This window comes from Nesoenas mayeri (genome assembly GCF_963082525.1).
Source record: "Nesoenas mayeri genome assembly, chromosome: W".
NCBI lineage: Eukaryota > Metazoa > Chordata > Aves > Columbiformes > Columbidae > Nesoenas > Nesoenas mayeri.
Window position 1 is genome coordinate 11,685,535 of NC_137553.1, and position 18,844 is coordinate 11,704,378.

General features: G+C 42.7%; 1 protein-coding gene across 1 annotated transcript in view; it reads right to left on the bottom strand.

Annotated features, from left to right (window-relative positions):
• LOC308051460 (junction-mediating and -regulatory protein-like) overlaps positions 1-17,606 on the bottom strand; it is a gene marked incomplete at both ends in the record, with an annotated part of 100,661 nt that extends 83,055 nt beyond the window's left edge. Inside the window, 1 exon segment of the mRNA XM_080361898.1 lies at positions 16,716-17,606. Coding sequence (XP_080218024.1) covers positions 16,716-17,606 — 891 coding nt within the window.
• Positions 17,607-18,844: the final 1,238 nt, after the last annotated feature.

The window sequence follows — 18,844 nt, forward strand, 5'->3', positions numbered from 1 at the left end:
TGATGCAATGCTGTTATGTGAAAAGTTGTGCTACTTGTCATTTTAGATGACCCATAGAAGTTGTCTGCAAGTCATCACAAACAAATGCTAATTGGTTATTTAAACAACATTTTTAAAAGGAAAAGAAACATTTAGTTTTCTCAAACCAATATAATAGCATTTTTTCCAAAAGAAGGTCATACAAATATTTGACTCTGTTAAACTTGAGGTCAGCAGTGACAAAGTTGAGTGCCTGTGGACCAGAATCAGGGGGAAGTCCAACAAGGCTGATATCCTCGTGGGTGTCTGTTATAGACCACCCGACAAGGATGATGAAGGAGATGAATTATTCTACAAGCAGCTGGCAGATGTCTCAAAATCAACAGTCCTTGTTCTTATGGGTGACTTTAACCTGCCGGATATCTGTTGGGAGCTCAATACTGCACAGAAGAGGCAGTCTAGGAATTTCCTAGAGTATATAGAGGACAATTTCCTTCATCAACTGTTAAATGAGCCTACCACTGATAAGGCCCCGCTAGACCTACTGTTTACAAACAGAGAAGGGCTGGTGGGAGATACAGTGGTTGGAGGCCGCCTGGGGCATAGCAACCATGAAATCATAGAATTTTCAATACTCAGAGATGCAGGGAGAACCATTAATAAAACCTCTACGCTGGACTTCCAGAGGGCAGATTTTTGCCTATTCAGAAGTCTAGTTCAGAGCATACCCTGGGAAACAATGCTTAAAAACAAGGGGGCCCAGGAGGGTTGGACATGCTTCAAGCAGGAGGTTTTGAGTGCACAGGAACAGGCTATACCAGTGTGCCAAAAGGCTAGCCGGCGGGGAAGACAATCGGCTTGGCTAAACAGGGAGATTCTGAAGGAAATCAGAAATAAAAAGAGAGTTTACCGACTGTGGAAAAAAGGGCTGGCTACTTGTGAAGAATTTATGGAAACAGCTAGATCATGCAGAAAAAAAATCAGGGAAACAAAAGTGCAATTTGAGGTTAATTTGGCCAATTCTGTCAGGGATAATAAAAAGTCCTTCTTTAAATATGTTAATAACAAAAGAAGGGGCAAGGAAAACCTCCATTCTCTATTGAACATTGAGGGAAATATAGTTAACAAAGATGAGGAGAAAGCTGAAGTACTTAATACCTACTTTGCCTCAGTTTTTACCAGTAAGACAGGTGGCCCTCAGGACAACTCATCTCTGGAGGTGGTTGACAGAGATAGGAAGCCAAATAGGCCCCTTGTATTCCAGGAGGAAATAGTTGGTGATTTACTGAGCCATCTGGATCCTCACAAGTCTATGGGACCAGATGGGATCCATCCTAGGGTGATGAGGGAGCTAGCAGAAGAGCTGGCCAAGCCGCTCTCCATCATCTTCCAACAGTCCTGGCTCACTGGGGAGGTCCCATATGATTGGAAATTGGCCAATGTTACCCCAGTCCACAAAAAGGGCTGCAAAGCTGACCCTGGCAACTACAGGCCTGTCAGCCTGACCTCGGTGCCTGGCAGGGTTATGGAGCAGATCATCCTGAATGGAATCACACAGCACCTTCAGGATGGACAAGGGATCAGACCCAGCCAGCATGGGTTTAGGAGGGGCAGGTCCTGTCTGACCAACCTGATCTCCTTTTATGATCAGGTGACTCACCTGATGGATGAGGGGAAAGCCGTGGACATGGTCTATCTAGACTTCAGCAAGGCCTTTGGCACTGTCTCCCATAATATACTCCTTCAAAAGCTGGTAGCCCATGGCTTGGACAAGTGCACTCTCTGCTGGGTTAAGAACTGGCTGGAGGGCCGGGCCCAGAGAGTGCTGGTGAATGGGGCTGCATCTAGCTGGCAACCAGTCACTAGTGGTGTTCCCCCAGGGGTCAGTGTTGAGTCCAGTCCTGTTTAATGTCTTTATTGATGATTTAGATAAGGAGATTGAGACCATCATCAGCAAATTTGCTGATGACACCAAGTTGGGGGGAGTGTTGACCTGCTGGAAGGCAGAAGGGCTCTGCAGAGGGATCTGGATAGACTGGAAAAATGGGCCGAATCCAATGGGATGAAGTTCAACAAGGCCAAGTGCCGGGTGCTGCACTTTGGCCACAACAACCTCCTGCAGAGCTACAGGCTGGGCACAGAGTGGCTGGAGAGCAGTCAAACAGAAAGGGGTGCTAATTGACAGGAAGCTCAACATGAGCAATCAGTGTGCCCAGGTGGCCAAGAAGGCCAATGGTATCCTCTCCTATATCAAAAAGAGTGTGGTCAGCAGGACAAGGGAAGTGATCCTTCCCCTGTACTCTGCATTGGTGAGGCCACATCTGGAGTATTGTGTTCAGTTCTGGGCCCCTCAGTTCAGGAAAGACATTGAAGTGCTGGAGCGGGTCCAGAGAAGAGCAACAAGACTGGTGAAGGGACTTGAGCACAAGACCTATGGGGAGAGGCTGAGGGAGCTGGGCTTGTTTAGTCTGGAGAAGAGGAGGCTTAGAGGTGACCTCATCACTCTCTATAACTACCTGAAGGGAAGTTCTAGCCAGGTGGGGATTGTTCTCTTCTCCCAGGCAGTTAGCAATAGGACAAGGGGGCATGGGCTTAAACTCTGCCAGGGGAAATTTAGTCTGGATATTAGAAAGAAATTCTTTACAGAGAGAGTGATCAGGCATTGGAATGGCCTGCCCAGGGAGGTGGTGGACTCACCGTCCCTGGAGGTTTTTAAACTGAGATTGGACATGGCACTTAGTGCCATGATCTAGTAAGTGGACTGGAGTTGGACCAAGGGTTGGACTTGATGATCTCTGAGGTCTTTCCCAACCCAGTTGATTCTGTGATTCTGTGATTTTTCTACAAATGCACTTTTGAAAAGTACTACGACAGAAGTATAAAACAAAGAAAAATTTTCAATATCACTTCAGAAAGCAGAGGTGCTCAATTTACTTTCAGAAACAATAAAAAAGGTTGCTAAATAACTGGAAGTGTTTTATAACACCTTTTCAGGAGCAACTAATTTACAAAAAATAGTACACTAAGCATTCATTTTTTTCTGAATGGGTAATGTTTGTCTGCCCCTTTCATGTAGTGATAAGGATAATGACCAAAACATTGTGGCAAAACCAGTTCATCTAGCCACAGGAGATGATACATTCAATATAGGGTGTACTGCAATTTACATATCAATGACAAGCTAAGGAGCCACAGACCAGGCTGGCTGGATGATACAGGAGGTGGGAGATGTGCCAGAAGGCACATAGCTCCATCTTCTGATATGCCCAGCATGGCACAAAGGGGAAAAGCTGAGACCCCTTCAAACATGGCCTGAGACTTGTCGAGACTTGTCGATCTTTCGCAATCACCCCTTCCCCCCAGACTTTCCTCTCCTTCACAATAACACCTCCACAAAAGACCAGAAGTTATGCAAGCAGGCAACCCAGAGGGCTATAAAGGCTCACCTTGTGCAAGCACTGGTGGTGCCCACCCACCATCCTGAGGACCACTCTGCCCACCAGTCTTACCACCTGAACTGAACAAGACACCAGAGGATGCCACACATCGCTGGACCCGAGACTATGAACTCCATCACGCATAAAGCGGAGCCATAAGGATGGTGAAATCTTTCTATTCTTTCTTCCCCATACTTCTACCTTTTTGCTTTCCTTCTTATATGTAACATAGTAACATAAGATTTACAGCCCTGCATATGCTACAAATTTTTAATGTTTACCAATCAAACCTACAATAACGTAAATCCTTCTGCCACCAAATCATATACCATTTGGGGCAAGCTGCAAAAGAAAAGCATTTTGTTTGCGGACATTAAGTACTGTGTGTACTGTTTTCCAACCAAAGGGGACCCAGGAACCTGAGTCACTTCTCCCCCAACTCATACCTGAGGGCGGGACATGACAGCCCCGTATGTAACAAAACAAACAAACAAACAAAAACCAACCAAAAGATAAACAAACAAACAAACAATATTGATACATTTGATAACTTTTACCATACTGTCCTGGTTTTGTTAAAAACAAGTTTCTCTTTTAGTGAATTTCCCTGTCAGCTAAAGCCTTCTTATTAACTGCATTTTCTGAAAAGTTAGATACATTTTTTGGTAGACATAGCAATGGCATGCAAGGTCATTGATAATGATGCATCTCGCAACATGTGGGAGTCTATTTGGAGGCCAGTATCTAGTGGAGTGCCTCAGGGGTCAGTACTGGGGCCAATATTATTCAATATATTCATTAACGAGTTAGACGAGGGAATAGAGTGTACTATCAGCAAGTTTGCTGATGACACTAAGCTGGGAGGAGTGGCTGACACGCCAGAAGGCTGTGCTGCCATCCAGCGGGATCTGGACAGGCTGGAGAGTTGGGTGGGGAATAACCTAATGAAATTTAACAAGGGAAAGTGTAGAGACTTGCATCTGGGCAGGAACAACCCCAGGTTCCAGTATAGGCTGGGGAATGACCTATTAGAAAGCAGTGTAGGGGAAAGGGACCTGGGGGTCCTGGTGGACAGCAGGATGACCATGAGCCAGCACTGTGCCCTTGTGGCCAGGAAGACCAATGGCATCCTGGGGTGTATTAGAAGGGGGTGGTTAGTAGATCGAGAGAGGTTCTCCTTCCCCTGTACTCTGCCCTGGTGAGACCCCATCTGGAGTATTGTGTCCAGTTCTGGGCCCCTCAGTTCAAGAAGTATAGGGAACTGCTGGACAGAGTCCAGTGTACGGCAACAAAGATGATCAAGGGAGTGGAGCATCTCCCTTATGAAGAAAGGCTGAGGGAGTTGGGTCTCTTTAGTTTGGAGAAGAGGAGACTAAGGGGGACCTTATTAATGTCTATATTAATGTCTAAGTATATAAAAGGTGAGTGCCACGAGGATGGAGCCAGGCTCTTCTCGGTGGCAACCAATGATAGGACAAGGGGTAATGGGATCAAGCTGGAACACAAGAGGTTCCACTTAAATTTGAGAAGAAACTTCTTCTCAGTGAGGGTGATGGAGCACTGGAACAGGCTGCCCAGGGAGGTTGTGGAGTCTCCTTTGCTGGAGACATTCAAAACCCACCTGGACATGTTCCTGTGTGACCTCATCTAGGCGTTCCTGCTCTGGCAGGGGGATTGGACTAGATGATCTTCTGAGGTCCCTTCCAATCCCAAACATACTGTGATACTGTGATCCTATCATCTTTCTTCTCTTCCTACCATATTCCTTATGGATAAGTTTCCATCTTCTGAAAAAACAAACAAGTTTGACAGATGTATCTTTAGATGGACTAAGTCCCCACTTTGACTGAAGTTTTCACCAATAACAGCAATTTCCTGGTGCACTGCAATGGTATGTTTCTACTAATTATTAAAAGGAATTCTAAAAGCATCTCCCCAAAGAAGAAAAATAGTAGGTGCAGCCGTTTCTGAAAACCTCTGCTTCTACAACTCTGTGATAGCAATATTTACATATATAAAGAACAAGATAAACCTCACTGATCATCTGCAAGCAGTGTCTTGTCATCATATAGAAAGAAATGTAAAAAGATGCAGTGATCAGAAAGAATCTGCTTTCAAATTCTAAACCTGCCTGTGTAATACTTTCTCAGCCAGAAATGGATGCAAAAAAATAGTTACTGTATTTAGAAAGCAGTATTAAAAGGCATTGACTTGAAGGTCTTGAAGGTAGGATATTCCATTAAAGAGAAAGAAAATAATGCTGGGAAAATTGAGAAAAAATATGCAAGAAGACTGTGGGAAACTGCAGCAGGTCTGTGGAATCCTTGACAGAAAATATGAGAGTAGACATCAGCCTTGAGATATTAAGATTTACCCTTGAGAAGGATGGGAGTAAAGGAGTCAATACTCTCCCAGCCAGAAGACAAAAAAGGTTCCTCAATCCCAGTTCAGACAGTTAAGCAGAGCACATATTGCATTTTTTTTTCTCCTCCCAGGTATTTAAATAGAGAAATGAACTATGAGACTGGCAAGCTGCTGTCTTCAGTTTCTAAAAATTAAGTCTAAAGTCACTAAGAGTTCTAATAAACGGTATTGCTATATTCTATAGAAAGTATTATTTTATTCATGTGAGACTTAAGTTCTGTCAAGGAAGACCTAATTTTTCAACCAGATGTCCTTTTCTTTGTGTACATATCATTTGTACATGTTTTGAAGAAATGTACATTTTTTAAGCATTCTGCATTTTCAGATACAGCAGCTGTATTCATCATCTTGAGCTAGCTCTTGTCAAGCTAACAAAGCATTAATAAAACAATGCATGAAGTCTATCTACATATGTATGCTGTAAGTGCACTGTAGAAAGGGGAAAAAAAGGGGAAAAAAAAAAAAGAAAAACAATTACTTAAAACCCCAAACATCCTACTGAGACTGGAAAAGAGACAACACAAAAAGATTGACAACAAAGGCAGTAGCCAAAAATCTAATTAACCTACAATCACAAGTCTATACATCTCTGAAGCAATTTGCAGCTACCTATAACACAGAAGTAAAAGGGAAGAGCAGTAGAAAAAACATAAAAATTTACTCAAAAAGATACCAAATAGAAGAAGGATACAAGATAAAAGATTTCCAATTAAAAGGTAAATTGTTATTTTGCTTAGGACTTAGAAGGTTTTAATATACAGACTAAAGAGAGAAGCAAATACTGCAATAATGTGGTCTAATGTCCTTTAAACACTGAATTCCTAGAAGACATTTTAAAGCATGTATTTAAAATTATATGCAATCACACTATACTATTAAGATGTTGCATATTTAATTATCCTTGCTGCTATAAGGGTAAAAGAATCTCAACTGATATAGCTTTCTCTACCTTACATCCATGTCTTCCATGAGTATCATGTCATAATTGTTTAGTTTGTAACATGTATTTACATATACAAAACATTTCAGAAACTCACTGAAACACTCTGAAAACAAAATATCCATGAGACTTGAATTTTTATTATTTGCAGAAAAGGGGAGGAGGGGAACCACTCTACATTTAATTCTGCTTGTCTGAAAATATATCGCAGTATCCTTACTATTGGGTTTGATGCTTGCAGGAGTCAAGTGTGAACTTCCAACACTTAAAATGCCAAGCCTTTAAAGTATTTATTAACTTAGGACTAGTTTGTAACAACTAGCAATAACTGCTAATGACTCCAGCTGCAGATTAGATAAATAAAAATATGATGGTTGTAACAAAAGTACAGAAGAGAATTTTTTCTGCCTTCTAGATAAAAAGTTAAAGATTTTCGAAATACTAGCCAAAAAGCTGAAATCCCAAATAAGGATTCAGTGGCATCCTCTCTGTTGAAATAATAACATCTTTTAATCTGGTCATTAACTGATTCTGCATCATGTCTTCATTTGGGAGCTCAGACCTCTATCTGAGCACCTGAGGAATATTGGTTTTTTTAAACAGGCATAAACCTAATGAACAAGGGCTGCAAACAAGTGTTTATTAGTTTTCAAAAATGAGGTAGAACAATATTTACTCCTTTAGATATAAGTTTCTACTTTATCATAAATTAACTATTCTTAGGTTATTTCAGAACTGATAGTTTTATTTAAATAAATAAAAAGATGTGCTATTTCAAAAGTGCAAATTATGGAGTAGAAATTAATTCCAGGTCATACATTTCCTCTACAAATATTTTTCCTGCTCTGGCAGGGGGATTGGACTAGATGATCTTTTGAGGTCCCTTCCAATCCCTAACATTCTGCGATTATGTGATTTTTCTTCGTCTTGGAACTGTTTCTACTTGCAACATTCTTCTGGCTTATAAAAGGTTTATAATTGAGACAGAGATAAAAATCCCTATTACAAAGAGCAGCAATTATTAACTGTAGTGAAAATAAACTGGTTTGTGTATAACTTAAGGAAAGCAACAGATGGCCAAGTAGGGGATGCTGAAACAATGAACACAAGAGGTTTTGTTGCTCACTTTGCTTCTCCACCACAAAGAACATAATCAACAAAAACTGCAAGCATTTCTCAAGTAATATTGGAACTGCACAGAGGAATTTGTCCTGGAAAAAGAGATATATGAAATAATAATAAGCCACAGAAGCATATTTTGAAATATTAAGTCGAAGTCTTGAAGTTCTAACTTGTCTTTTGCACAATTTTATATTAATGAAAACTCTCCATATTCACTATGCTCCTTGATACTATTTTGGTTGTCAATGTCACTCAAATCCCTTCCCCTTTTCCTCTAATAAAAGATAAAATAATTTAAAATTACAGGAATCCAACATTCCCAACAGCTAACAAGTAGACTCCAAGTACAGGTGGAATAGTAAATTAAAGTGAGAGATGAAACACTGATTCAGTAGCTGTCCTGGTTTCAGCTAGGATAGAGTTAATTTTCTTCCTAGTGCCTGGTATAATGCTGTGTTTTGGATTTAATATGAGAATAGTGTTGATAACAGACTGATGTTTTAGTTGTTGCAGAGCAGTGCTTGCGATAAGTCAAGGACTTTTCAGTTTCTCACAGTACCCTGCCAGCAAGGAGGCTGGGGATGCACAAGAAGCTGGGAGGGGACATAGACAGGACAGCTGACCCAAAATGGTAAAAGAGATATTTCATACCATATGACAACATGCTGGGCAAAAAACTGGGGAGACTTGACCAGGGGACAGTGCCCACTGCTCAGAGACTGGCTGGGCATTCGTCAGCAGGTGGTGAGCAATTGCATTGCACATCACTTGTTTTGTATATTATTTTATCATTATTATTATTATTTTCTTTTTTTCCCATCCTTTTCTGTCCTATTAAACTGTCTTTATCCCAATTCACGATGTGGGAAACTGCAGCGGGTCTGTGGAATCCTTGACAGAAAATATGAGAGTAGAGATCAGCCTTGAGATATTAAGATTTACCCTTGAGAGGGATGGGAGTAAAGGAGTATCCGGAGAGAGGAGAGATATACTCGTGAGAGAGAAGGGGATAGAAGAATAACATGGATGATAGAAAAATTAACCAATGAGATGTTAGTGCTGTAACTCGTAACCAATAGAGAGAAGACACATGAACTGGTAGAATTGTATAAAAATGCACTTGTAGCAATAAATGGCATCTATTACTTTCATCTGGAAAGAACTTGGTCCATGTCGTTTGTCCGTCTCAACTGCAACATATGGTGACCCCGACGTGATCCTGCCTGAAGAGGATCTCGCCTAACAAGGTGACAGCGGAAAGCTGTGAACAGCCGAAGAAGAGCTGTGGAGACGGAGCCCGGTACAGCTGATAAGAGCAGCCAAGGAGAGCTGCAGATGATCCGGATCGATTGAAAAGACACCTCGCTAAGGAGTAGGTGAGCTACCGGGAACAGGGGGGGTGAAACTTATCTAAGGAAGAGGGTACTATATTATCCACATGGAAGCTGCTTCTGAAGAAGCAGGGTGTTAGCCTTCCAGAACTGACTTTAAGAAAAATGTTACTATGGGGCAACGCACAAGGTTTAGAGGTTAATCCTGTGACAGCATTTAGTGTGTCACAATGGATGGACTTGGGAGATAAATTGTTTGATAATGCTACCCAAGGATCCAAGGAAGCAACTGAACTGTTAACGATGTGGCGCTTGTAATTAGATACTCTGAAAGAGTTAAAACAGTAACAGGCAGAGGCGGCAGAGGGGGATGGTCTTCCTGGCTCTCCTGGGCCAGATTCGGAGAAAAAAGTAAGATTAAGTTCTACTCCGACCCCCCCTATTACTAAGGATTCATCAAAACCGCCCAAGTCCATATTATCTGACACGGATAAGGATCCACGGCACTTTATTGGAAAGTTAAAAGGAATAAAGGAGGAGAGGACCTATGTGTGGCCCCGAGATAAGAAAAAAACTATGAAAGAGTCGTATACATATGTGTGGCCCTGAGATCAGATAAAAGCTATGAAAGACTCACATGAAAAAACAGTGTTGGGTTATCTGCGATATCGGGAGGGGCCCTCGGAGCACCGGTCAGAGCGGTGCGTTCAGCCGACTGCTCTGTTGTCATCAATCACGGCTCGAACCTCTCCTCTAACATTATCAACCGCGGTTCCGCCGTCTGCGTCACCGCCATTAATCACAGTTCAACCCTCTGCCCCGCTGCTATCAGTCGCGGAAGGAAAAAATGGACATTTTTTTATCCTATCCATCCTTGCCTGGAGATTTAGGTGGGGAGGACCCCCCCGTGGTGAGCCAGACCAAGCCAAATAACGTAATTCCTACAGATTTGAGTCCCCCCAACCTGCCCCCGCCTCCCTCCCACACTGAATTCCTGAGGGTGGGGGTAGAGTTTCAGAGCGTAAACCGAACTTACCAAAAAGCTGGGATTTACCCCCATTTACAATTACAGTTAAACCACGGGACCCTGTGCGTTTCTGGAAGAGACACTAATTGACACACCACAACTAAAGGCACGATAACTTTCTGAAATCCTGAGGCAGTCAACAGACCTCGCATATCAAGCTATGATAAAGGTGCCTGAAACCAACAAAGCAGCCAAATCATTTGCAACTATTAATCAGGGTCCCAGTGAGAATTACATGCAATTTATTGACCATCTTCAAGAGGCCATCAATGAGCAGGTTGAAAACTTAGAAGCTAAGGAAGCATTGGTGTTGAAATTAGCAGTAGAGAATGCTAATGTTTGCTATCAACATGTTATCTGCGAGTTTTACAGTACATATTATGTGTTTCTGTGTATTGCCTCTCTGAAAATCAAGCAGCTTCTTAGGAATGTGAGTTAATTGTTTTACTATTTGTTTTTAAGTGCGCCGTAAAACTCTCTCCCCATTTTTCCCAGTCGTGCTGCAAGCAGTCTGTGTTTTATACCCCTCCCTCCCCCTTCTCAAGGTTTTTACTTGCACGATGGGGTCAGGAATAATTGTTTTCAGTTGTGTTCCTAAAAAAAACAGTATTGGGAGGTGTTTTAAAATTTAGGAAAGCACTCAGAATTATAAGGAAGGAATATCTTGTTATATATTGAAATCAGTGTTCGCTGCTGTTTACGTTAAATGATTGGTAAAAGTGTCTGGAGAATAGAATTTTGTTGCAATTAATGTTGTTTTTAAGGTGAGAAGAGCAGGACAACATAAATCTCTACAAGAGATCATTAGATCATTACAGACAGCTTTACAGCTGGAAGGATTTGAACATCAACAAGCTGAGAGAGAGTTAACTGATAACACACAGGTCACAGTAAACTTGCTGGAGTCTGCAAGTTGCTTTCCTCATTAAGCTGTTTTCTTTGTGGGTATCGGTTTAAGCATGTTGCAATTTTGGTAGGTCTTTGTTATATGGTATGATAAGTTCACAGTCTGTTAAATCATGAGAATTCATTGACTCAAAATGTGCGTTTTGTGATAATACAGAAGATCATGAGTAATTTAGTTCTTTACTGCATGAATGTGATGGTAAATTTTGTGTGTAGTAGCTGTTATTTTTTTTTTTTCTCTAGCATGCTAGCTTTATTCCAGCATTCAGACTTGCGCAACTCTGTGACAGGCTATGTCTCATCTCGGTGTGCTGGATTTGGTTTTTCCGTATGCAAATCATGTAAAGAATCCTGGTTTTGGAATAACAGCTGTAGCGCACCAGATGAGACACTAAAAAAAACCAAACCAAAACAAAAAAGGCCTTGCCCAGTCCAGCTCGCTGCAGTGGGGGGGCGGGTGCCGATTGGGCTCCAGCGCGCACTGACTTTTTTTGTCAGGGAGACCCAAAGGTACCTCCACCTGGCTGAGCAGTAAGCAGCCCAAAGGTGCAATGCAAAAAATTGAGATATTGTCTTAAATTAGTGTAACTGTGATCCATCTGCATATTTGAACTTGGTATATGGTTTTCATATCTGAGCTCACTATTTTAGTTTGCTGTCGAGGGTTAAGATTGCGGGGTGACAATAAAACCCTGGCAGATGTATTGTTAACCCCCTCTCCCCCCCACTTTCCCCTTTTTGCCCCTCCCTCTCTCCCCTTCCACTCAGGAGAGGCGATTGGGAGGAAAAAAGAAGGACAGAGAGAAGAGAGTTGGAAAAAATTAAAGATGTTTTACTAATGCTACTAGTAAGAATAGAGAAAATAATACAAAATATACAAAACCAATCTTGAAAGTCTCAGCAACTGCAGAGCCAGCACCCAAAGTCCTGGATTAGACTCCACAGCCAACCCGAGCTGGATTCAGTCTCTCACTAGGCCTCAGTTCGCAGGGATGACTAGCAAGGTCCTCTCCTAATGTCGGCCATAAGAACAAGAGGAAAAAAAGGGACGAGATCCTCGTGATCTCCCATTTTATATGAAGTATTCACGTGAATGGAATGTTATACAAAGTTGGTCAGTTGTTCCTCGTTGCCCCTCTCGGGAGATGTCCATCCATGCTTATCAGTAAGTTTGCATTCCATTGCTAGGTTTTACCAAAACATGTGTCTGGTTCTCCAGGAAAATGCAGTTAATACGAGGGCTGTAGCTGACAGGCAAAATTCACTGAAAGAGAAACTTGTTTTTAACAAAACCAGGACATTTGCATATTCCTATTTGGTACCAAAAGAATCTTGTTTGGGGAGATAATTACAAAATGGGAACTGGTTCCACTGCTAAAATTCCGCCTTGCTCCCCCTTAGGATGCATCCTTACACATTAGAATGATTGCTTATATTGTTAGAAAAGCATTTAAATTGTTAAAATGCTATGATAGCTATGAATTTGGAAGAGGTTGCATTTAAAAATTGCTAGAATATTAACTGATTTGGATCTAGGAAAATAGACTAATGAATTTATGTTTATTATACTGGTTTATACTGTTTTTTTGACATCTCTAAATTGTAAAAGGTAAATGGAGCTAAGGAATGTAACTATTGCTGAGCTACTTGAAATTGCATATGAAGTGTATTATGGCTGGAATGAAATGGAAAAACAAAACAGCAAAATATCCCAGGCCTGTGTGCAGCTCATTGTAACTGAGGAGTTTGCCAGAGCCTCCCACTTCGTACCAGTGATTATACCAGCTGCACAGCCTTGGCTATATCTGAACTGCAGCGAGAAGAGAAAGAAGAAGAAAGAAAAAAAAAAAAAAAAATGGAAAAAAACTGTTTTCCCGCTGCTAAGCAGAGAAAGGGGGGCTTTACTCCCTCCGCTCTGTCCTTTTTTTTTTCCCCTGAAGTATTGTCATCCATTTTTGTTGTGGCACTGTGTTGTTTTTCGGCTTTGAATCAGGGGATGTTGATGTTGTTTATTTTTGCTTCTGTCTTGTTTCCTAGGTTTTGGCACATCTGGGGAAAAGAGCTCATATTTTTACCTCCTTACTGAAGTTAGTCTTTTCACACTGGTCAGCTTTGGGGGGGTCACAGTGTTCAGTGCTTCTCTGGGTCAGACTGGTACTGATTTGAGTGTGGAGTGGAGCCAGATTGGTTTGATGTGGAGTTCAAATTGATGTGTTTTCATGCTGGACTGTACGTCTTGCCATCTCAGATGGGGGCGAGAGGGAAGTTTTATTCCCTCCCGTGCCCCTCCTCCAAGCAATGTTACTGCTAGAGAGCTGTAATACTGCATGAAGGAGTCTGAGGGTGAAATTTAAAGGCATCACCAGTGGATCCATAGTTCTAATGAAACTGGAAAATTAAACCAAAAATTTGTTAATAGACTTATTCTGTGGTAATTAGTTGTAAGTGACTTCTTAGTAAATTCACCATGCTAGTTTTTGAGGTCATGAGAGAGAACGAAAGAAAGGCCGTTTTTTGAGACCAATGGAATGCCAAATTTGGAACAAAGTTTAAATACATGAATTCTTATAGTTGTTAGAAACTCCTATACCTCTCTTAGGTTAAGATTTGTTAAGTAAATTGTAAGCTCAAATAACGTTTTTGGAGAATTCTGTTTAGTTGCATGGCCTACAAGAAGCTGCTGGGATGCTGCAGATCTGCTTGCTGCAAGTGAGAAATCTCCAAGGAAATTTCAAATGCTGTATTTCCACTAGTATTAACAGCCAATGTTTTGATAAAGCAAATACTACACTGATAGATCTGAAACAGGACTTTGATCCGGTAAGGGAAAACAATATCCAATAAATATGACAGCCAAAATGGAGTTGGAAACTTTGAGGAATAAATTTATGACAACCTTACAGGCTGGCTGCATTCAATTGGACTTGCAGATTTGTCTATTTATAGCTACAACATAGAAACAACCTGTGGCTATTGTGGGACAGTATGATGAGATTGCTAGCAGACTGATATACTGCTTGTTACTCTGATCAAGAAAAGCAGGGAATTAATTTAAGTTTCAATAGGCCATGATCCTTTTGTCATATATCTACTATTTGTGAAATTTAATTCTGATTTTTTTTATTTGTAATCTATGTCTCTATGAATTGCACTAGCTGGTTTTCTTAACAGCACAGCTTTTGGCATGCATAAATGTAAATTGCTGCAGAACCTGCAAGTCTTTAACATCAGGTCATAGGCCATACTTGTATTTGGTCTGATCCTACATACTTGCAAAGTTTTTTTCGATGGTTCTGGGAAGTCTCATAAAGCTGTAGTGGTTTGGTGTGAAGATAACAATTGGCATCGTTCTGTAAAAATTATTGAAGGTTCAGCCCAATTAGCAGAACTTGGCACAACTTTACATTACTTAGAGCTTTTTTAGGAGGAACCTCTAAATTTGATTTGTGATTCTGAGTACGTAGTCAAGGTCCAATGCACGTATCTGCTTCTGAACTGTGTTTTTTGTTTTGGTTTTGTTCTTTTTTAAAACAAAAAGGGGGGAGAAGTAGGGAAAACACCACAAAACTGATTGTCAAAAGCATTGTATGTGATGAAATACTTTGCAAGTGTGACCCAAAACCATGCTAAATCAGAAAGAACCTACATTAGTTATGGCCAAATCACTAGTTAATGGTTAATAGAAAAGGCCACATCAATTGATAACCTGGGTGAGAGGTTATACTTGTGTCTTTACAGATCAAGGGCCGCAATGGTTGCTGTCACGAAACGTGAAACCTGTGTTATCTTCCTGACAATGATTGTTGCAGCTGCTGTGTTTTGGATGCCCGCACAGACAAAGACTAACATGTGGAGTACTTTAGCCAACACGACTAACCAGGACTCCATATGCCTAGCTATGGCATCTCCGGAAAACCTGTTCCACACATGCTTGGTTGGCATCCCCCTTGATGACTACAGCAGCATCACACAACTGTTTCAAATAGTGGTCCATGCAGAGGCATTGCAACAACCATGGCACTTTGGATTAACTGTCTCCCGGAAATAGACATTGAACCACAGGAACTGGAATTGCTGGGATCTGTGCCCATGTATCCAGCTGGTTTGTGAAAAGTGCCAGGACAATATGCTAAAGCATGAATGGATAAGGCTGCAAAATGTTAATGCTACCATTGGTGACTATAGAAATGAAACTCGATGGTGTAATGCCTCACAGAAGAATCCAAGGGATGTCATTGATAATGTGGAACAGTGACCCCAAAACCTCCTGTATGGTGTATTCTTGATCTGTGGAGATAGAGCCTGACCAGGAATTCCTTCTAATGTTGTTGGAGGACTGTTTATTTTGGGACTATTAACTCTCTTAACGTCCAATGCATCTATGATATTAGATCACAGAAGAGCAAGACGAGAAAAACACTTTTTGCATGTATATGAGTCAAAATGTGATGATAATGTAGATTTTTGGGGATCAAGGTAAAGGGTTTTAGGATCTCTTGTATCTGGTGTTGGCACAGGTAAAAGCTTTAAATATTTTAGAAAATTAGGATGCTGGCTAGTTAAGCAAAATAACAGAACTTCTAAGGCTTTAAATGGACTTTTTTTTAGATGTAGATTCTGTAAGACATGCCACATGGCAGAGTAGGGCCGCGATAGATTTTTGTTATTAGCTCAAGGACATGGGTGTGAAGATTTTGATGGGATTTGTTAAATAAATTGCTTAGTGGTTGAGGGTTTTTAGGATGGTTGTTATCAGTAGTGAAAACAGGACTGATCATTTTGATGATTGTTGTAGTTGTGTTACTGATTTTGCCATGCATGTTTTCTCTGCTGCAAAAGGCCCTGCAGCGGACGATGAGGGCAGCATTTTTAGCACAAATAAAAAAAGGGAATTGTGGGAAACTGCAGCGAGTCTGTGGAATCCTTGACAGAAAATATGAGAGTAGAGATCAGCCTTGAGATATTAAGATTTACTCTTGAGAAGGATCGGAGTAAAGGAGTATCCGGAGTGAGGAGAGATGTACCCGTGAGAGAGAAGGGGACAGAAGAATAACATGGATGATAGCAAGTTTAACCAATGAGATGTTAGTGCTGTAACTTGTAACCAATAGTGAAAAGACACATGAACTGGTAGAATTGTATAAAAATGCACTTGTAACAATAAATGGCATCTATTATTTTCATCTTGAAGGAACCTGGTCCATGTCGTTTGTCCGTCTCAACCGCGACACCACAAGTTTTACCTTTTTTCCAATTCTTTCCCCCATCCAACTGAGGGCGTGTGGTGTTTAGCTGCCTAACAGATTAAACCACAACAGTCCTTTAATTGAAAGTATGAATAACATTTACTTCAGAAATGCCTAGCAATACTCTGCAATTCTAAGCAAATGAAGCAATGGATTGTATGACAAATGATATCAGTATTTTCTTAAAAGAAATCGATTCTGCAAAGGTAGAGAGGAGCAGCTGGAGATTATAACTAAAGATGTCACAGAGGAAGGAAAATGTAACACTAAGGTGGAGATATCTGGACCATGTGGTAGCCTCACCTCCCGGATCTGCCTGCGGGCCCGCTGCAGCACCTCCTCGTACCCCTTTTGTCGTAGCTCACTCAGGCTCTCATAATACTCTTTGGGGTCGTCAGTCTCAGTGAAGAGCACCTGTGAAAGAATCTTCCAGCCACAGGTATCCAAGCTATGGAGCAAGTAAACTTGTAGTTTGTAGCAGAGAGCATCCATCTCCTGCTCGGATAGCTCCGGAGCTCTGAGCAACACCACCCACACACCCGAGGGCTCCTCAGGGAAAGCAGGCAGGTAGGGTTCCAGGTCCGAGTTCACCGAACACAGCTGATAGTGCACAGCCTGCAAGTCTTGGAAGGAGAAGAGGCCTGCCCAAGTGCACTCCTCCCCCACGGGCTCCATGTTGGGAGCAGCCAACTCGGCTGCCTGCAGTGGTGAGGGTGGCAGCAACAGGGAGACGGCCTCCTCCTTCCCCAGCTCCAGTGCTTCTATCTCTTCAGTGACACATTCTGCCTCTGGGCCCCGCAGCGGCCTCTGGGACGGGCTACTCTTGGCACGGCTCTTTGGCAGTGCCTCGGCTGCTGCGCCCTGCTCAGAGTCCCGCAGCCCTACCTCGGTGCGAAAATTCAAGAAGGCACGTGCCAGACTGGAACCCGTACCCCTGGCCGAGCCCCTGTTCACCATGGGGATGCTGGCCTTGGGGGAGGTTCTGGCCTCAGGGTTGCAGCGGTAGAGCTCGCGGGAGCCACTGCGCTGGCGCTGCGCCGTGCGGTTGTGGCAGGTTATGACGAACTTGCCCTCAATCTTGTTCCAGGCCACGGTGAAGACGAATTTGTGCTTCTCCCGCTCCTGGAAGGCTTGAGGCCTCATGGCCACCCAGTCAGCCTCCAGCGTTTCCTCCAGGGTGAAGAAGGCGGACATGGCGCTGCACGGCTTCCCATGCACACACCCCACTCCCCTGCTCCTGTCCTGTCCCGTCCCGTCAGCCACCCCACCTGTCCCGTTGTGTGCCGGCCGGCAACAGCTCCACCTCATTGCCCACCATCAACCATCTTAGCAACGGGGAGACGGGGAAGGCGCTGAGGGTGGAGCATGCGCTGGATCCTGACCGAGGCAGCGGGGGTGGGGACAGAGGACAGAGAGGAATCACTTTCTCTCTGCTTTGTGCCCACTGCGCGCCTATTGCTGGGGAATCCCGCCACTGCTGCCTCTGATCATCAACCTGCCGCCGTGACAGATAATACCCAGTGCCACTACACAGGTACTTCAGGCGCGTCACGTGAGTCAGAATCTGTTAATGAGCGGCGACAGCACTGCAGCAGCTCAGCCCCAGTGGTCCATCAACCCCGCGGGACGTCTTCCCCATTGGCTGTTGTTCTAGTTTCCCCGACGGAGGTAAGTGGGCGGAGCCTCGCCCCTTCTCCGCTGGCCACGCTTGCAATCTCCCACGCTCCCTTCTTGCTGTCCCATGGTGGGCGGGGTGAAGGGTGATTCTCCGCCTCTTCCTTCGGACGTACAATGTGGCTGTTCGGCCACCGTGTGCTGTTTTCTGCACGGTTACAGGAAAGGATGTGGTCCTTCAGCGGCTTATTTTAGTTGTATGACTTCACTCTGACTAGAGATTGAACCAAAGTATTTCAAAGATGAATTATCAAGAGCACTGTCCTGGTTTTGTTAAAAAAAAAGTTTCTCTTTTAGTGAATTTTCCTGTCAGCTAAAGCCTTCATATTAGCTGCGTTTTCCTGGAGAACCAGATACATGTTTTGGCAAACATAGCAATGGAATGCTAACTTATTGATAAGCATGGATGGACATCTCCTGAGAGGGGCAACGAGAAACAGGTGACCAAGAAACTGACCAACTGTGTATAACATTCCATTCACGTGAATACTTCATATAAAAGTGGGAGATCACGAGGATCTTGTCCCTTTTCCTTCTTTTCTTCTGCTTATGGCCGACATTAGGAGAGGACCTTGCTAGTCGTCCCTGCGAACTGAGGCCTAGCGAGAGACTGAATCCATCTCTGGTTGGCTACAGAGTCTAAACCAGGACTTTGGGTGCCGGCTCTGCAGTTGCTGAGACTTTCAAGATTGGTTTTGTATATTTTGTATTATTTTCTCTATTCTTATTAGTAGCATTAGTAAAACATTTTCAATTTT